General features: G+C 41.5%; 1 protein-coding gene across 1 annotated transcript in view; it reads right to left on the reverse strand.

Moving 5' to 3' along the window:
• Nucleotides 1-17,728: 17,728 nt before the first annotated feature.
• The window catches only part of SLC9A9 (solute carrier family 9, subfamily A (NHE9, cation proton antiporter 9), member 9), a 295,459-nt gene continuing 292,967 nt past the window's right edge, over nucleotides 17,729-20,220 (reverse strand). The window contains exons 10-11 of the mRNA XM_008576256.1: nucleotides 19,618-19,685; nucleotides 17,729-17,806 (exon numbers count right to left, since the gene is read on the reverse strand). Of these exons, the coding sequence (XP_008574478.1) occupies nucleotides 17,729-17,806; nucleotides 19,618-19,685 (146 nt within the window). The remainder of the gene's footprint in view (nucleotides 17,807-19,617; nucleotides 19,686-20,220) is intronic.

Consider the following 20,220-nt stretch of genomic DNA (forward strand, 5'->3'; position numbering starts at 1 on the left):
AAGAATCAACCACTTAAAAGAATTGAAAGTGCTCAGAAAGCATCGTGTGTGTGTGTGTGTGGGGGGGGGGTATCTATGTATATATCCAAGTTGAAGCAAACTACGCTATTGATGACACACAGGCTGGAGTAAGTCGTAAAGACAGCTTAAAACACTTTGCTGTTCTGTCATGGAAGCTGGGATACTTTCTATATCACAAAATCCACTAGTACATGTTGTTTCTGGTCAATATGTTAAAAGCAGAAAGCTGGAGTCAGGTTTCTGCCAGTGATACCTGGGTAGTATATTTTCATATCCAGTTGACATTATCAATGAATTTACTACACCCCCCCCCTTTTTCTTGCTTAATTTTGGAAAACATTGTGTGACTTGCTTGGCATAAGTATTAAAATTTGCTTTTGGAAAAAAGATTTTAAAAATCTATTGTCTATTTCTTATCAAGTGGTTGGATATGTTCCTTATGGGCTTTTAGAGTATTTCTGACTTATACAAAGGCGGTCTTTGTGGAGGATTTAGTGAGTAAGTAAAGTACTCTGTGAAAGCTCTTGAGAATGTTAAAGATTCTAAAATTTCTAACACAAACATGTATAATATTTACATAGATTATAACTTTAAACACAATCTGATTCTTCTTTACACATTTACTACATTATATATATATTATATATATGTTCCAATTTTGTTCTGAAAAATTATCAAAGTGTGTCTTAGCCATAGCTTCTAAGAAATACACATAGTAAATTTTCTCCTAACTTATACATCATAGAGAACACTAATAAATATCTCTGTCATTCAAGAAACACCACCTCATCAGCTGATGGAATTAGAGATTTGATTTCAATCTCTCAAGCCTCAAGACTATTGATTCTAAGAAGATATTTATTGGGGCTTCAAATTTTTTTTTTTTTTTAAAGGATGACCGGTAAGGGGATCTCAACCCTTGACCTGGTGTTGTCAGCACCACGCTCAGCCANGGGCGCAACACCGAGGGTTGCGATCCCGTTGCCGGTCAGTAAAAAAGACAAAAAGGAAAATTTAAAAAAACAGTCACATTTTATGCTCTGTCGCATAAGCTGAAGCTTCTGATGAAATTTAAAATCAAACATTTTCTTTTCAAACAGAATTCCTAGGTTGAGACCTTTTAAAAAAGTGATAGAAAAAGTAACGTTGATGCATAAGTCATTGGAATGTTCAGATGGACGATAGAAATGAAACCACCCCTCTTTTAAAAGCAGATCTGATACCTAGCTCCTCCTGTAGGTTACCACTTAAACCATAATCCTTGACCAAAGAAAACATTCAGGAAAGAATCAAAGAATCAACCACTTAAAAGAATTGAAAGTGCTCAGAAAGCATCGTGTGTGTGTGTGTGTGTGGGGTATCTATGTATATATCCAAGTTGAAGCAAACTACGCTATTGATGACACACAGGCTGGAGTAAGTCGTAAAGACAGCTTAAAACACTTTGCTGTTCTGTCATGGAAGCTGGGATACTTTCTATATCACAAAATCCACTAGTACATGTTGTTTCTGGTCAATATGTTAAAAGCAGAAAGCTGGAGTCAGGTTTCTGCCAGTGATACCTGGGTAGTATATTTTCATATCCAGTTGACATTATCAATGAATTTACTACCCCCCCCTTTTTCTTGCTTAATTTTGGAAAACATTGTGTGACTTGCTTGACATAAGTATTAAAATTTGCTTTTGGAAAAAAGATTTTAAAAATCTATTGTCTATTTCTTATCAAGTGGTTGGATATGTTCCTTATGGGCTTTTAGAGTATTTCTGACTTATACAAAGGTGGTCTTTGTGGAGGATTTAGCGAGTAAGTAAAGTACTCTATGAAAGCTCTTGAGAATGTTAAAGATTCTAAAATTTCTAACACAAACATGTATAATATTTACATAGATTATAACTGTAAACACACATTTGATTCTTCTTTACACATTTACTACATTATATATATATTATAGATATGTTCCAATTTTGTTCTGAAAAATTATCAAAGTGTGCCTTAGCCATAGCTTCTAAGAAATACACATAGTAAATTTTCTCCTAACTTATACATCGTAGAGAACACTAATAAATATCTCTGTCATTCAAGAAACACCACCTCATCAGCTGATGGAATTAGAGATTTGATTTCAATCTCTCAAGTCTCAAGACTATTGATTCTAAGAAGATATTTATTGGGGCTTCAAATTTTAAGAGGAGAAAAAAATGGATAAATTGTACTCTTTCCTAGAATTATCTATAGGATAGGATAAACAAAAATCCTATACTTTGCAACTTTTGAAATGTATTTAATGAAATGCATCATATATAAATTACTGTATAAAATTAAAAGTAGAAAATGAGAGTTAGCCTGTGGGATACTTTTAAGTCACTAATTAGAGGTGAAAGGTAGCTTAGTGAGGTGGGAAAAAAACTGGACTTAGAATCAGTTCCAATGTCATTTTCCCCACCCCTATCTACATGTATAACCCCATGTAAATGACTTATCCTCATTTCCTTCTCAGTAAGATAGATGCTAATAATACATAGTTCACTGATTGTTGACATAAGGATCAGATATGCTAATTTTTATTAAACTGACTCAGACAGTGACTGGCATCTGTTAGATATTCAATAAATATTAATCAAATCTGTATTTTACCAATTTAAAGATTACAGAAGTGAAAATAGATTCCAATTTTTTAATGCAGTACAATGTTTTTACGTACTGTGATTACTATGGTGAATCTGCGAACCTTGACGTGAAACCTCAATTTGTGAGCTTAAGGTAGGTGAGCAAGTCATCCTACAAGGGACCTGTCAATTGTCCTTTTTGGTTTTGGCTGTGGGACTGCCTTCCCAGATCTAAGAACTGTGGGAATGCTTATCTGGGTAGTGTCTTGGAAACATCCTGCCTGTGAATATAAATGCATTTATACAAACAGCCAAATCTTGATAGCTCTATGTCTATACCTACTCACACAGAATAAAAAATCCCTTGCAGAGTTTCTTTTTCTCTTAAATATTTATGGGAATCCAAAAGGAGGCCTTCATGAGTGACATTACTGTCCCCTAGGTCACTGTTTCTCAAGCGTTGCTGCACATTAGAATCACCTGGATAGGTTTAAAAGAACCTGCTACCCAGGCTGCACCCCATGTCAATTATATTGGAATCTCTAGGGGTAGTGCTGGGCAACAAGATTTTAAAAGTTCTCTGGGTGATTCCATTGTGCTGTCTGGTTTGAGAACCAGTGCCCCAAGCCTACCAGCATGTGGCTCCTCCTTTAAGTCACTTGGACAGTTTAGCTCAGATCTGCTGGATCAAATGACAAACGACAGGAGCTCAACCCTTCCCTTTCTGGGGTCCAGTGTCTTTCTAGATTCTCATCTCTGGTTACTCATTAGAATCACTTAGGTAGAGTCTAAAATACTGCAGCCCAGGTCACACCCCAGACTAAATAAATCAGAAATCCTGGGCATGCGGCCCAGGCATCTGGGATTTGTAAGAAATTCTAATGTGTACCCAGGGTTGAGAATTATGGCTCTGAAACTTTCCAAGAGGAGGGACCTGGGGTGGCACATGCCATTAGAGCCTAGAGTTGACCATCCCCTGGCACTGGCTAGTGCTATTCTGTTCAGCAATGGTGACACTGCCTGCATCAGCCTGCCACTGATTTATTCCAAGCTGGTGCCCATTTTCTCCCGTTTCCACACTGCTGCTGATGTCGTCTGCATTTCCAGGATGGACTTACTCCCCGAGGCACCTGCTATTAATACTGCTGGCACCTTAAGCTCCATATTTGCCTGCCTCCTGGTCTTTGCCACTTATCTCTCTTTTCAATCAGTAGGGGAGAACTTCATTTCTGTGTGTCCAGTTCTTTTAGAGATGGTGTAGGGAAAGTGAAGGTAAATGGTCAGGGTCCCTCAGATGTCCAGAATCTTGCCGAACATTTGATATAAATATACATGTGTGTCCAGGTGTTCCTTGGTTATTGTCTATTGTAATTGTGTGTGTGATCCCAGGTGTTCTGGGTTATCAGACTGAAATATAAAGGATGAGTGGCTCTGATCCACAGTATCCCCCACCTCTGGGATGCCTCGAGGGTGGGGGGTGTCACAGGGAGGCTGCTACTGCTCCTGGAGGCTGTTGTTGCAAGCTGTTGCTGCCAGGGCCCCCGGGATCCTCCAGAAGGCCAACACCGTTGCTGCTGGAGGCTGCTGTAAGCTGCTGCTGCTGCGGAGGAGGAGGAGGAGGAAGCTGAGGACTGAGCTCATGTCGGCAATCTTGCCAGTGGCTCCCGGGATTTCTCCCAATTACCTAGCATGGACCTGCATGTGAAGGGTCTGGTGACCCAGCATGGCATGTGAGGGGTCTGTGACCCAGTCTGTACCATGGGTTTGAAGGGTCTGCAGGCCCTAGCCATAGCCCTGACAATACAATTCCCCTAGCCAGACAGATGGTCCCTTAGTAGGGTTGCTCGGGCACCAGCTCACATTTTTTCAAGTTTACCACCCAGCATTCTGGGAAGATAGGAGGGCCCAACAGAGTCACTTGTGTTTCCGGTGAAACAATCCTGCCCCTCAACCCTGAATTTTACCAGTGAGTGCTCCCCTTGTCAGAATGCAGGTGTGTCAGCAAGTGGGTGGGGTGGGAGGGCCAAGTTCATTCTCACTGTGTCCACAGGAGGATGCTGACCCTCAGGCTATGCCAGGTTCCTCCCCGTTTACAGGAATTTTCCTCATATGGGTTTAGTTATCTCTCCCTGCTTCTGACTTCTTTCATTAACCCCTTCTTCATACATATATCACTACAAGCCTGAATCCTGATTATGGATAAAATTCTAAATTTTTTCCCTAGGGTTGCCTGGGCCTTGGGCAAATCAGAAACTAGGGCTAGACACATATGTTAGTAACTGTGAACATTCTGAAGCACTTAATAAGTGTTTTCTGCCCAGAAATAGGGAAGATCCTTAAAGAGTATGGTTGTCCATCTGACTTCTTTCATTAACCCCTTCTTCATACATATATCACTACAAGCCTGAATCCTGATTATGGATAAAATTCTAATTTTTTCCCTAGGGTTGCCTGGGCCTTGGGCAAATCAGAAACTAGGGTTAGACACATATGTTAGTAACTGTGAACATTCCAAAGCACTTAATAAGTGTTTTCTGCCCAGAAATAGGGAAGATCCTTAAAGAGTATGGTTGTCCTATTCTACAGGAGAGTGTAGCAAGTCCTAGCAACAGCCCAGCCATTATCTGAAACATTCAGTAGGGCCAATTGAGGAAGAAATGTTCCCTCAAAAATCAGACTACTTTTCACTGGGAGTTTAGATGGTCCCAAACTCTTTTAGTCTCTGGTATACTCGGATGAGGCAAAGGCCCCTATAAACCTCAACTCGGCACTATAAACAAGCCAAAACCAAGCAATAAATCAGCAGGAAGGGGAAGAATGGTGGTGTTCTTCCCAAGAGGTGTTGTGGATTATTAATTTATGCCAGAAATGAGTACAGGCAGGGTCACAAGAATGAATCACAATGACACCAGCCTGTACACCACTATTTGAGAACACCTGTATAAGGATGTGAAAAGTTAAGACATAGTCCCCTCGTGGCCCTAGGGAAGGCCACAGGCACTGCTCACAGAACTGCACATTAACTACCAGAAGCCTGCTGGGTCAGAACGTGGCATATGACAGTCTACCAGTTCTCATTCCAAGTGCTAGCCTGGAACTGCTCTGTGCCTGGCTGTATCCAGGTGGCCAAGAGATCTTGTGCCCTGGCCCTATTTGTAGGCTCCCAGACTATCATCAGAGCAGCATCTTAGAAAGAAAAAGCAAGTCATATGCTGAGGTATGAAGTCATCCTCCTGGAAACGTAGAATATCACTTTCTCCAGATGTGAGTATCAATGATCATGTTTTCACAAATCTCTGGGGAAGAGTTGTGTAAATTTAGGTACCTCCAATGACTAAGACTAGATCAGACATTACTTCCCAACAGAAGAGTTCCTTTATTTTTGATCAGGTATCTTTTCTTTTTGAGTTCGTCCTTGAAAATTTAATTTGAATAAAGCAAGGTGCAGTACAAAAAGAAGAGAGAAACGTGTTTTAAAGCATAGTTTTTAACAGCTTGGAACCAATGGAAAAAATACCTCAAAAATAGCTTGTTACCTGGGTGTTCACAGTGGAAGCAGGTCCAGTATAACAGACATTCTCTTTTCCATCAAGAACGGATTGGTCACTGCTGCTTCCAATCAAGTTCTTTTGCAGTGTAACCCAGAACAATTGCATTGAGTGACTTCCTTAAAACCAAACTCCTTTTCTCACTTATTAGATTTCCCTTTCAAGTACTTTATTCTGAATTCTACATCATACCTCCACTGATGGGATTCTTTGGATTTTTGAGCTGTGCCTCCAGAGGCAATCCAATTTCTCTTCTGAAGGAATTGCACAGAGACTTAACATCTTATTAAATACATTTACTGCATCTTTCAAGCCTGTCAAGGAAATGACATCTTTAAATTTGGCAACATTCTTCAACAAACACGGACTTGGGCACACATATTCAGCCTTGATGTGTGCTGTGCTGCATCAATAAAATTTAATTAAAATGAATAGAAAAATTACAGTAATTCTCATTTATCATCCCCAAATGCCATGATGAGACTGAAGCCCTTCATATCTGCACCTATCAAGCAAGGTGATAAAACTGTAATGGGCTATTAAAGGGGGTTATGCCATTGCCACCCTTCGAAATCTTAAGGTAATAACAGACAACCATCTGTCTTGAATGTCATCGGAGCAGAGACCAGGCCAGTTGATCTCCTAAATTCTATTCAGATAAATTTCTTTATTATGCATTGACTCAGACCCATACATAAGAACATTGATGGTATAAATTTATATGTTGATATCCAAGCATTAATGACAGTATTTTTTGTTTTCTAAAAGTGAAAGAATTGTGAGAGAGAGATTTCTCTGAGGAGTTGATGCTCTGTATAGTGAAACAAAACATAAAGCCATTATTTTGGGGGAAAATATAATAAAGAAAGTTAACATTTAGAAAATGCTGAATGGGGTAAGTATTCTTTCTTGGGTCTTGAGGAGATGGGAAAGACAAAAATTAAGAGAAAGCTTGGCAAGAAATTTCAAGGTGAGTTAGTACAGGCCTCCGAGATGTTGCCTATTGGGTAGAGATAAACATAGTCCTGCTAGGTGACTCTGATATGAAGCCTTTTGTGATGGTGATGAAGAAGCAGAAGAAAACACAACAATAACCATATTCAGTCACTCTCAGCTACATGGAACATGATGAATTTCAAAGAAAGCCAACAGTGGCAAAATGAATGAAATACCTGTTACAAGATAAAGAGGTGAATAGGATAGAAGATGAGATGGAACCAACACCTTGCTGAAAAAAGAAAACACATTCTTGGCCCTACTTATTTTTTTTTATTTTTTATTTTTTTGTCTTTTTCCGTGTCTGGCAACGGATCGCAACCCTCAGTGTCACGCCCGTACCGGACCGGGGACCGGCTACGGGATCGCAGCCCTCGGTGTTGCTCCCACGCCTCGCTCAACCAGTAAGCGGGAACCAGTCTGTATGTGGGAGCCGAACCCTCGGGCGGGAGCGCCGCCGCGCTTCCCAAGCGGCGCACTATCCATTGCGCCACCGGGCAGGCCCGGCCCTACTTATTAAGGCCTCTTTGGGGCAGTATTAAAGCAGAAAAAGGAACAAAAAAGGAGGAGAGTGGTGGTCAGCAGAGACAAGTTCCACTCACATTCATCACCGTCATCAGAAGGGACAGGGAAGAAGAAAGGAGACCCAAGGAAAGGAAGAAATGAGTGATAAGAGGAGAAAACAGCAGAAGAATGCATAAATAAGCATCAAGATGATCAGTATAATATGCAAAGTTTTATAAATTAGAAAAAGAGACAAATACATACACATCCTTTTCTATAAGAGTCTATAATCAATATATGAAAAAGACATTAAAAGTAATAGCAGGTTATAATGCACTGCTCTATTCTTTGTGTGAGCGTCTTAACTTCTCTGAGGCTTATAAAATCTGACTAATGACAGTATTCATCTCTTGGATTTTTTGATGAATATTAATCAGGACAATTTGTGTGAAACATATGGGTAGTGCCTGGCATAATATAGTGCTCAACAATTGTTGATATTAAAATTTAAAAAAATCTGGATAGAGTAGATGGTTTACTAGGAAAGTATATGTGGCCAAAATTGATTGAGGTAGAAAACCTAAAATTCACCCATATAAGAAGTTGAAACTATTATCAAACAATTACTTCCAGAAACAGCATCAAGCCTCCCAGTAGTTTTAAAATATGTCCACAAATTTTGATACTCCTTCTTTCAAAAGGTAGAGCTTAATTCTCCTCCTATTGAGTGTGGGCCAGTCTTAGTGAATCAATTCTAACACAGAATATGGCAGAAGTGACAGTGAGTAACTTTAGAGACTAGTTAATAGAAGGAAGTGATGATTTCTTCTTGCTCCCTTTCCCTGGTTTCACTTGCTCTGGGGGAAAGCAAGCTTTCACATCACGAGGATGCCCAAGCAGTCCTACAGAGGACATGCGGTGAAGAACTGAGGCCTTCTGCCAACAGCCATGTGAGTGAGTCATACTGAAGTGGATTCTCTAGCCTCAGCTAAGTCTTGAGACACTGAAGCTGCTATGAGTCAAACGTGTCCCCTAAAAGTTCATGTGTTAGAAACTTAATTCCCATTGTAACAGCATTAAGAGGGTGGAAAATCCAATTATAGTATTTAAAAGGCTGAGCCTTTGAGAGGTGATCAGATTGTGAGGACTGTGTCCTTGTGAATGGAGTGATCCATTCATGGAGTGATGGACGTGGTTATGATGGGTTGATAAGGAGAGAAAGTGAGGTTAGCTCTCCTGCTCAGCCATTCTCACTATGTGACAACCTGCGTTGCTGCAGAGAGCCACCACCAAGAAGCCGGCCCTCACCAGATGTGTACCCCGGACCATGGCATTTCCAGCCTTCAAAACTGTACAATATAAAACTCTTTTCTTTATACATTACCCAGTTTCAGGTATTCTGTTATAAGCCACAGAAATGGACTAATACAGAAGCCCTGCCCAACACCTTGTTGACAACCTCATGAGAAACCCTGATCCAGAATGATCCAGCAAAGTTGATGCTCCTGGACTCCAGGCCCTCAGAAACTATATGAAATAATAATACAATTTGTTGTTTCAAGGTGCTAAGTTTGGGGGTAATTTGTTGCACAGCAATAGATAACATATGCCAAATATATTTTTAAGATGGGGGTACTGTGTATTTCTAGCTTGCAGTGCATATCCCTCGAGCACTGACCTATGTCCAGGCTGGCCCCTGAGTTGGAGACTGGCTCCACCCCTCCAGGGCAGCAAATTTTCTAGAGCTTCAGTTTCCTCAGTAAAATTCTGGGATTAAGAGTTTATCTTTATAGTCTCACCTAGCTTCTGAACGTCTTTGATTTTGTGACTCAAAATTCCCAACTGCATTTGTATGCTATGATAAACAAATACAGATGTAAGGTTAAGAGAGTCGGATAGATTTAATGGAGAAGTTATAGTCCAACTATAGCTTTGTCAGAGAAAAAATTTTACATAAAAAATTTTCAAGCGGAAGCATGGGTCATGTCTTATCTTTATTTTTCCCTGGGCCCAGTACCTGGAACGTAGAAGGTACTCACTGTTGAGGGTGCCAAATAGTCATCTGTGGCCCCTACTATAATGTAAGTTGGTTGTGGACTAGGGAAGCATGGGTCATGTCTTATCTTTATTTTTCCCTGGGCCCAGTACCTGGAACGTAGAAGGTACTCGCTGTTGAGGGTGCCAAATAGTCATCTGTGGCCCCTACTATAATGTAAGTTGGTTGTGGACTAAAGGCTTCTCAACTGGGGGTGCACAGAAAATAATTCTTTCCGGGTAGTAAAAGTACAGTGTGTTCTTGCTCCGATGTGGGAGCTCCACTCTCATTAGCATTTAAAAGGGAACACTTATTAGCTGAACTACTAAACGTCCTTTATACAATATAATAAGTTTCATTGAAAAGAATCACTAGCTTAGCTAAGGAGAAATTTAAACACTTTGCCATCATTTATAAATTCAACCCTTCTAGGATGGTATTTTTAAAGGTACTTTGAATGAAGGAAAGAAGAAAAGGGGTGGAAATCTTGACAAAAGAAATGTAATTAGAGTAAAAAATAAAGGCAATTCAATGCTTTATGAAGATATCTTTGATCTTCTCAGAAGCCAGGAAGGCAGGAGCATTGTTGCCCATGACATTCGCTCTCCACTGTGCCTCAGAACAGGTAACTGGGAGGAAACGTGCCTGCTTTTGTTAAAAAGTGATAAAGAAAAATGCACAAAACCATAATCAAAAACCACTGTAATGCAAATCAATAAGGCAGAGGCACACCGCAGGAAACTCACACAAGTAATGGAATTGTACTTGATCTTTCTTTCAAGAACTCAGAATTACCCTAGACATTTGCCTTATGCATCCAACTCATTAAATTTAAATTAATGCATCATATCAGAATTAAATAAAACCATTAATTAGCATATATTGTTTCTCTTCTCTATTTTTTATCTTGGAATGCTAATGGTCATAATTCATTCATTCATTCATTTATTTATTAATTCAGCAAGAATTTATTGAGCTCCTAAGTTCAAGGCAAAACCAAATGGTAAATTTCCATAAACTTTTCATATAGACCACAACATCCTAAGAGGTTAGACAGGACAAAAGGATGTCTAGCTAGAGTCAAGGATGGTTAAGATAAATGTAGATGTTATACGTGTACGTAGTTTGTTAAAAGGAAGTGTGGTGAGTGTTGAGATTGAAGTCATAGAAGGCAATTACCATGTTTGCTCATAACTAAAACCACTAACAGAGACAGGAACACTACTAATTCGAAAAGATACTTTGTCCAGTCTTGACTCAATGCTGCTACCATAGTTGTCTTTGTAAGGCAGAAATCTGATTATTATCATCATCTCGTTTATGTATCTAAAAGCCATAAGCAATTATTAGTCTTATAAGATAGAGTTCTCCAAAATGTAGCACACTGAGACACGAAGAGGTGCACCTGAATTCACCTCTCATTTTCATTCTCGGCTCTCTCCCACACACTTCCCCTCCCCGATACACACCTGCCTACTTCTCTGGGGAAACCCAGGCCCTAGTCACAGTGTCACCTCTTTGTTTCTGCGACTTGTCAAACTCTTTCTTAGTTTTATGCTTTTGCATACTCCATTCTCTTTGCTTCCATCCCCTATGAAATCTGCATGATACTCCCCTAACTATCATTCCACCCAATCTCCAAAACATCCAACCCGCTCACCAGCTTTTCATGAACACTTTGCCTCCAGTAAGCAATTAAGTCCTCTGGTTCCCATGACACATTGTGCATCTCTCTATGTTAACACTGGCCACATGGGGTTGTTGCTTGTGCATGTGAGTGCATGCTTGTGCGTGTGCGTGCGTGTGTGTATGTCTCCTGTTATATTGGAACCTAAGGGCAAGAACCACATCTTGCTCGCCTTTGTCTCCCTGGCTTCTGCCATGGTGCTCCCATGCAATCACTGTAGTGCTTAGTACACTTTCAGACCATGCTTGAATTGAAAAGCTGGAAGCCCTTCAGTCATCTCTGAGAGGCTGAGTGGTGGCAATATAAGGCTTGTACTCTCCACCCCAAGGATGCAGGAGGTTTTAGAAAAAATCATTGCAACCATTCACTTAGGAGTTGAGAGTTTTTCCAGGAAGAACCACTCAGCCCTCAGTGTGAACTTTTTCAGCCCAGCATGGACCAAGGACTTTGCTTTCTGATCACCTCATCCTTCGATGTGATTTGACAACATATTAAAATGGTCTACCCGGTGATTTCACCTCAAGATCAGTGGCAAGCTCTGATTCTTCCTCTCATCTCTATGCACTGCAGTCTTTAACAAGCGATTCCTGCCCAACCCTAGTCTGGGAGAAAGAACCAGACGCATATCTTATGCTCTGCAAAGTCACAGAATATTAGATCCAGAGCATGATCCTTAAAAAACAGTTATTTAGTTCATTCCTTCATTTTACAGATGAGAAAACTGAAGCTCACATGTTAAATTCTTTATCCAAGTTCCCATCATTAGTAGTAGAGATGGAGACAAGACCCAGTTTTCTGGACTCTTAAGACAAGAGAGAATTTTCACCATATCATCTTGCCTCCCCCATATTCCAGACCCTTTACTTGAATTTTCAAAGTCATGCACAGCACATCCAATTTGGCTCCCATTGTCTTCTTTTATTGGAAACTTAAATTTAGATTTGCTTTGCTTCTTTTCCATTCAATGGTGATAAACACTAAAAATATCATCTGGAGGGGAATGGAAATAAAATAAGCATCTGGAAAGAATGTGCTATAATGAAGATGTCACTGTTTGCCCATAAATGTTAGACAAAGAATCTGGCTTTTCAAAAGCAAATACATGAAAACATCTATGTCCATCCCAATGTGTATTTTAGTAAAAAAATTAAAATGCACTGAAATTGGTAGATTTTCAAAGGTGATGGAATCAAATATAGGATAAATGACTAATTATATGAATTAGCTGAAAATGTCATAAAGATAGCCAAACATTCATTCATTCATCCATTCAAGGTTTACTAAATAAATGATGCTATGCCCCATAATTGTTACTATCCCATCTACTAATCAAAGAATATTTAGAAAGAGGCAAAATGATTTGAACTACAATGTTAAAATCTGAGCTTGAAATCTGCCACTTATGAGCCTTGGCAAATCCCCTGACACACCATCTTTTCTTTACTGCATCATTTCTATCAGCATGCAAAGGTACTGCTGTCTCTCTCTCCCACCTTAAAAATAAAAAAAGATTTTCCTTTGGCCCCACTTCTCCTTCCAGCTGTGACCTCAATTCTCTGCTCCTCCTCTCAGCAAAACTCCTTTGAAAGACTTGTCTATAGACAAGGTTTCCAATTTCCTTTCTCCCATTTTTTCTTGAACCCACTAGAGTCAGGCTTTCACCCTGTTGTGATATTAATACAGTATGTATTTGGTCTTCATCCCTGTCTCCTGGCACACAACTTTCCTAAAATTCTCAGTCTCCAAAGTGCTGTCTTTCTGTATGCTATGCTAATGAGTTGAGTGATAGCTGGCATCTACCAGGTAGCTCCAGGATGGGGCTGGTTACAGAAAAGACCAAGGCAGTCCCACCTTCAACCTTCAGGGAGGGGTGAGAGACTGAAGGTTAAGTTGATCACTGATGGCCAGTGATTTAATCAATTATGCCTAGGTAATGAATCCTCCATAAAGCCCAAGAGGCCAGAGTTCAGGGGGTTTTGGGACACCTGAACATGTGGGATTCCTGGAGGGTGGCATTCCCAGAGAGGGCACAAAAGCTCTGTGATCCATCCCCACACCTCGCCCTGTGCATCTCTGCACCTGTATCCTTTGTAATATCCTTTATAATAAATGAGTAAACATCACTAAGTGTGTCTCTGAGTTCTGTGAGCCATTCAGCAAATTAATTGAACCCAAGGAGGGGGTTATGAGAACCCCAATTTGTAGCCAGTCGGTCAGAAGCTCAGGTAAAACAACCTGTATAAGCACAAAAGTGGGGACAGTCTTGGGGACTGAGCCCTCAATCTGTGGGATCTGATGCTATCTCCAGGTGGACCGTGTCAGAGTAGATGTGAATGAGGGGACACCCAGTAGATGTTGGCTGTGGAATTGATTGCTGGCTGGTGGAGAGGAGTCTCCACACATTTGTTCACAGAAGTCTGCCTTCTGTGTTGACTGTTACTGAGCAAGAGTATAGATGGAAAAACGCTTTGGTTGTGTTTTTCCAAACCCCCTGCCACTCCACCAGTGTGTCTTATCCATGTCATCAGTGATGTTCATGCTCTTCATCCTACGTGTTATTTCAGCGGCATTTGGCATGATCCATCACGTTCCTTCTTGAGGCACACTCTTCCTGTGACTTCTAGGATGCCACACTTTCCTGGGTTTTCTTTTCCACACTGGCTACTACCTCTCAGTCTCCTTTGCTGGTTTCCAACCTCTTAACATTGGAGTACCTCTGGGCTTGGCGTTTGGACCGCTCCTCCTTCCATGTTTTCAGTATCATTTCCATACTGATGTTTCTAGCCTAGACCTCCCTCCACAGCTCCAGCATTCCATGTCCAACTGGCTACTCAACGGTTCCACTTGAGTGACTAATACACATCCCAAGTTGAACCAGTCAGCACTGAGTTCTTGCATGTCCCCCACACCTGTTACTCTTGTAGTCTTCTCTAGCTAATAGATGGCACCTCCATTCTTTCAAGATTTAAATCATATCATGTACATAAATTATACCATGTACCAGTGTTTTTCCCCTCATTCAGGCTCACCATGATCTGTCCCTTGCCACTGCTCTGATATTGTCTCTCATACTCTCTCCTGATTCACTCTGCCCAAGCCACAGTGGTCTCCCTGCCCAGGGAGTCTTTGAATCTGTCTTTCTCAGTTTCTGGACAGCTCTGCCCCAGATGTCCTCATGGCTCCCTCGTTTACTCCCTTCACATATCACCTTCTCCCTGAGGCCTTCTCTGGCCACCCTATCTGCAGCTGCATGCCTGCCTCCCCAGACACATACTCCTAGCTCCCTTCCCTGCTCGTTATGACCTTATGTCTTACCATGAACACACTACATATTTTTTTATTTTAATTACTATAAAGGTCCTGTACTAGAAGTTATTTTTTTTCCCACTGTTGTATCCCCAGCACCTTGAACAGTGGCTAGCAAAAAGTAGGCTCTCAAAAAAATTAGCTGAATGAATGAAGATAATTAGTGATAATAAGAATAGCTACCTCTTAGGCAGAGAGGTAAGTAGAAAGTAAATGAAATAAGTGCTTAGTACATGTGAATGCACAATAAATGTTAATTATTTACATTCATATCATATACCCATGTGTACCAGTAGGAAATAATTTTTAAGTGGGAACTGCAGGAAAGGAAGGAGAAATTCTAGTTCAAAGAAATGGTATGGAAGTACGTGGTTTTGCAAGTCAGCCTCAGGCAAGGTAAAGCTAGCTGATGGAAACATATTGGAGTTTGGCCCAGATAACCAGCTCCCAGGCCTGCCTGGGGGTGAGAGGATGAGGGAGGAAGGGCGTGGGAGGCAGGCTGGCACTCATGTGAGTGGGTTCACGGGGTCTGTATGCAGTCTTCTTGATGGCTCAGGGTGACACCTCTAGGCTATGGACTGCTGTGAGCTTATGTCCATCTTGAGTATCCCTAGCAGTGCTCAGGCTCCAGGGCAAGAGGCAGGGCTTGCAGTATCTGCCTTTCTCTAGGACTGGAAATGTACATGCTAAATCAATGAACCACTCCAAGTTCAGGGAAGGAGATTGCTGCATGCGTTCATATACTTTTTAATAGAATGCTTGGCTCTTCATAGTATAAATCCTTGAGGTGGAGAACAGCATTCCAGTGTCTCTGTTATGTTGCTTTATGCCTAACACATAGTGATGTTACACGTTTTCTCACAGGTTGGAACAAAAATTGATTCAATGATCTAGAAGGTCATTGTCATGTACATACATATTTTAAACTGAGAATGCAATTTTAAAAAGGCACTCTAATTCTTGAAGCTATAAAGGATATATAATTCTCAAAAGCCTTTGCATCCAGATATAGCCGTTTGATTAGCTGGTATAGACACAGTCAATGAGTGAAACTCCCTTGTAAAACACATCATCTTTGAATTATATAACACGAAGTTGATTTACATGGATTTTCCCTAGACTTCACTAATTGACTCCCTACACTCCCACCAAACAGTTCTCGGAAAACAGGCAAAGAGGCAGTTTAACTAACCGCTACTTCTCCCGGTGACAGTGTGAATGCACCTTGAAGACATTCAGAGGCAGATACTGCGTCCTGTGACCATTGATGTCACAGTACTTTGCAAACCCTTCCTAGTTCCAGAAAGAACATAGAGGCAGCCTCTACAATACCCGCCTCAGCGTTTCTCTACAATTTGCAGCTGGTTTCCCATGTGGAGTGTGAACTTTACTTGCTACACTGGTGCGGACATGACCAGGACCTCTAATTACATTTGTTCCAAAGTGGTGACCTTAGACTCTATACACCAGTGTGTAGGATGTGTACGAGGGTACTTCAAAAGTTCATGGAAAGATTGATATTATCTTTCCATTTTATTTTTCCATGAACTTATTGAAATGCCCTCATATGTATACATGTAGTTATAGACAGGCAGTATATATAAACATGTATTTATGCTACGTAAGCATATGTTAGGGAGAAAAAATAAATAGGAAATGACAGATCATGACAGAAAGAAAAGAAGTGAGGAAAGAGATGAGAAAGGAGTGAAAGGGAATTAACGTGCATTAAGCTTCTACTATGATCCAGGCACCCAGAAACGAAGGCGGTGGGGAGACCAGAGCTGGGGGTATGCAGTTATCTAGATGTTAAAGAAAGAACTTGTAAAAATCTCCTCCTTAAAGGAGAGTGCTGTAAAGCGGATGCTGGCAGCCCATCGGGGAATGCTTGTCAAGCTACTCCGAGGGAGAACAGAAGGCTGTGGGGCACTGGTTTCGGCTTTGTCTCTCCTAGGTGCTGGGCTGCTGTCTCACCATAAGGAGAGTTATCTTTGAAGTTCTGCTGAGCAGTCTAGATAGCATGACTTAAAAGTGCAAGTCCCTAAACAGGGTTCAGCTTGCCAGAATACAAATGCTCGGATAACCACGAGAAGTCAGACATTTTCCTTTAAACCCTAGAGAATGCTAGTAGTCTCCATAATTAAAAGGATGATCCTAGGAGACTCTATATGAGAGGTTTCAGGGCTAAGGTAACAGTTTTGTGGTTTGTTTTTGTTTTGCTCAGGGGTCCTCAAAATTTCTTTTCTTTTTTTTTTTTTTTTGTCTTTTTCCGTGTCCGGCAATGGGTCGCAACCCTCAGTGTCGCCCCCATACCGGACTGGGACCGGCAACGGGATCGCAACCCTCGGTGTTGCTCCCGCGCCTCGCTCAGCCAGTGAGCGGGAACCGGTCTGTATGTGGGATCCGAACCCTCGGGTGGGAGCGCCGCCACGCTTCCCAAGCGGTGCACTATCCAGTGCGCCACCGGGCCGGCCCGTCCTCAAAATTTCTGTAATTGCATCTTGTGATTCCTCTGAGGCATTTGAGGTGATGGGCAGAGGGGAGGGGTGACCTTGCAGGGTTTGCGGGTAGGTGGAGGTAGGGTCAGGTCCAGCTGAACTTGGGGCATGATGATGACAGAGGGATGAAAGCACAGCCATTTTAGAGAGCTTTAAAGTAACGTTTGCTTAGGAATTCCTGGCCAATTATAGGTTTTTTTTTTTGGACGTCACTTTTGCTTTCTCCACTCCCGCTGCCCTGAGATCCCATCAGATGTCCTTAGCATCATTGGGTAAATTACAGGAGCTTCTCTACCTCCATTTGCATTTTGGGGTAGATTGCATTGTTTAGTCCAATTCTTCATCATTCCCTATATGCCCACACCTTGCCATATAACTTTGCAGTGCTCTCCCACTGTGGGCTGGGGACCTGTTCAGCCTCCTGACTGTGGACTGAGCCTATGGCTTTTTTTGGCCAATAGGATGATTAGGGGATGTTGATGGAAGCAGAGGCTTGTAATGGAAAGCCTTTTTTTTTTTTTTTGCTTCAACACTTGGGCTTGTTCTTTGGCTGGGAGAAGGACAGATACATGGCACTGGCAAAGGTGCCCCAGTCAAGCCTACGCTAGAATAGAGCCCCCAACAAACCCACAGACACATGAATGAGCTTAGTTGGTATAAGCAGAACTACCCAGCCTGACTCAGCTCAAAATGGCTGAAGCTTGCAGATGTGTGATAAAATAAACGTTTATTGTTGGACGCCACCGGGGTTGAGTGGTTGTTTGCTACACTGTGAAAACTAATCAATATAATTGCCATTTGATCTATGTTCCTCATGTCTGCTGGTGTGATATTTCTAAAATAGAACTCCAATTATCCTAAAATTATTCTGCCTAAGACCCTTCAATGACTTCCTGTTATGGGCTGAATTGTGTCCTCTCAAAATTTATGTTAAATTCCTAACCCCAGTACCTTAGAATGTGACCTTATTTGGAAATAGGGACAATTATCCTAAAATTATTCTGCCTAAGACCCTTCAATGACTTCCTGTTATGGGCTGAATTGTGTCCTCCCAAAATTTATGTTAAATTCCTAACCCCAGTACCTTAGAATGTGACCTTATTTGGAAATAGGGTCACTATAGATGTCATTAGCTAAGATGAGATCTCACTGGAGTAGGGTGGCCCCTAACCTAATATGACTGCTGTCCTTATAGAAAGAGGATATTTTGAGGTAGACACAAGGAGAATGCCATGTGGATGTGAAGGTGGACGTCAGGGTGATATGTCTACAAGCCAAGGGATGCCAAAGATTGCCAGAAACCCCCCGAGTCGAAGAGAGCCATAGAACAGATTCTCCCTCACAGCCTCAGAAGCAACTAATCCTGCCAGCAGCTTGATCTCAGACTTCTGGCTTCTAGAAATGTGAGACAATGAATTTCTGTTATTTAAGCCACTCACCCCTCCTTTTGGGATAAAGTCCAGATTCCTTCACAAGACGTGTAAGTCCTTCTGTGAGCTGGCCTCTGGCAACCTCTACTATCTCACCCCTCACTGTGGCGCACTTGCTGCAGCCTTGCCCCATTCACTGGCCACACTGCACTGTGTGCAGAACTTCCATCGGCTGCTTGACAGGCTTTGTCCACGCTGATCCCTCGGCTTCAAATGCCCTTCCTCCTACCCTCCATCTCCCACTGGGCCCCAAATCTTTACCTAGTTAACTTTTATTTGCCTTTCAAGCTCCAGTTTGGGCATCATCTCTGGAAACTTTCTCCTCACCTTCCCAATCCTAACTGTGGGATTACTAATAATAATTAATAACTAATAACTGTGGGATAACTGCTAATAAGCCAAGGTTATAGACTGTATGTCCTTGTATTCCTGGTACGTACTTAGCACAGTGCTTGGCGCAGAGTGGCTGTGTAGCAAACGTTTGTGGAAGGAATGTACACGTGTTCATTTGCAAATATCCTAACAGATGCGTTCTCGGCGTAAGGGAGATACATTCTGCTTGTGTGACACCTGGCAGGTGAGTTTGCTTGGAAGCAAAAGTATCCAATTAAAGACCAAACATCACTTCCTCATTCTTCATGCCCTTTTCTGTATAACTACCCAATCTCGCATGCTTTATAATGCTTTTAGATGTGAGCGACTGTGAATTATTACCAACTATAGGCCTTTAATCTTTGAGACTGACGGTCTACGTTCCACATCTCTCAGGAGGGAGAGCGTATTATAACTATATTTCTGCTTACCAAGGGAATAGTTAATGGTTATCCTGGAGGGGAAAAAATCTATAAATATCCAATCCATAATGAAGCCTTAAGCTTACTTTCTTCCTTTACTAATGAAATTCTTTCTGTGTGCACGGCCAGAATTGCTATGTGCCATTATACCAAGAAGAGAGACAACGCCTGTAGTAAGTTTCTTCTTTTACCTGTTTGGTCCTCATTTTCGAATCCGAAGACAGATTGTTGTAGGTATAATGTGCCTGTGTGACNTGAAACCCGGGTACATCTTGCTACCTGCTTTAAACATGGGTCTTGCAGGGTTAAACCTAAAGAGAAGCACTAAGCAGATTCTTAATAAAAATGAGAAGTAGATTCTTCTGGAGATAAACTATTACCTGGTCATGACTTAGGAAAGTTATACTTGGAAACATATGAACAAAAGACTGTATAGTCAACTCTGGGCTTCTTATATCCAGTGCTAACAACTTTGCTGCATTTTATAGCAAATACTGGCATATTTGCTCAAAGATATTGCTTTCCACTGTGTACCTTGGGGAGCCCGAAGAGGTTCCTGTTGATAGGGATTGAATTTTGTCCCCCAAGTTTTATGTATTAGAGGTCTGATCCCCACTGTAACTGTTGAGGGCAGGAAATCCTATTATGGTAGTTAAAAGGTGAGGCCTTGAAGAGGTGATTAGATTGTAGAACCATGCCATAGTGCACATACTAATAATGATGGTGAGGGGCATGGTTCTGAGGCCTTTAAAAGGAGCGCAGAACACGTGAGAGTCCCTCTCTCTGCATTGCCA

The sequence above is a fragment of the Galeopterus variegatus genome, unplaced genomic scaffold (assembly GCF_000696425.1).
Source record: "Galeopterus variegatus unplaced genomic scaffold, G_variegatus-3.0.2 Scaffold1318, whole genome shotgun sequence".
Lineage (NCBI taxonomy): Eukaryota > Metazoa > Chordata > Mammalia > Dermoptera > Cynocephalidae > Galeopterus > Galeopterus variegatus.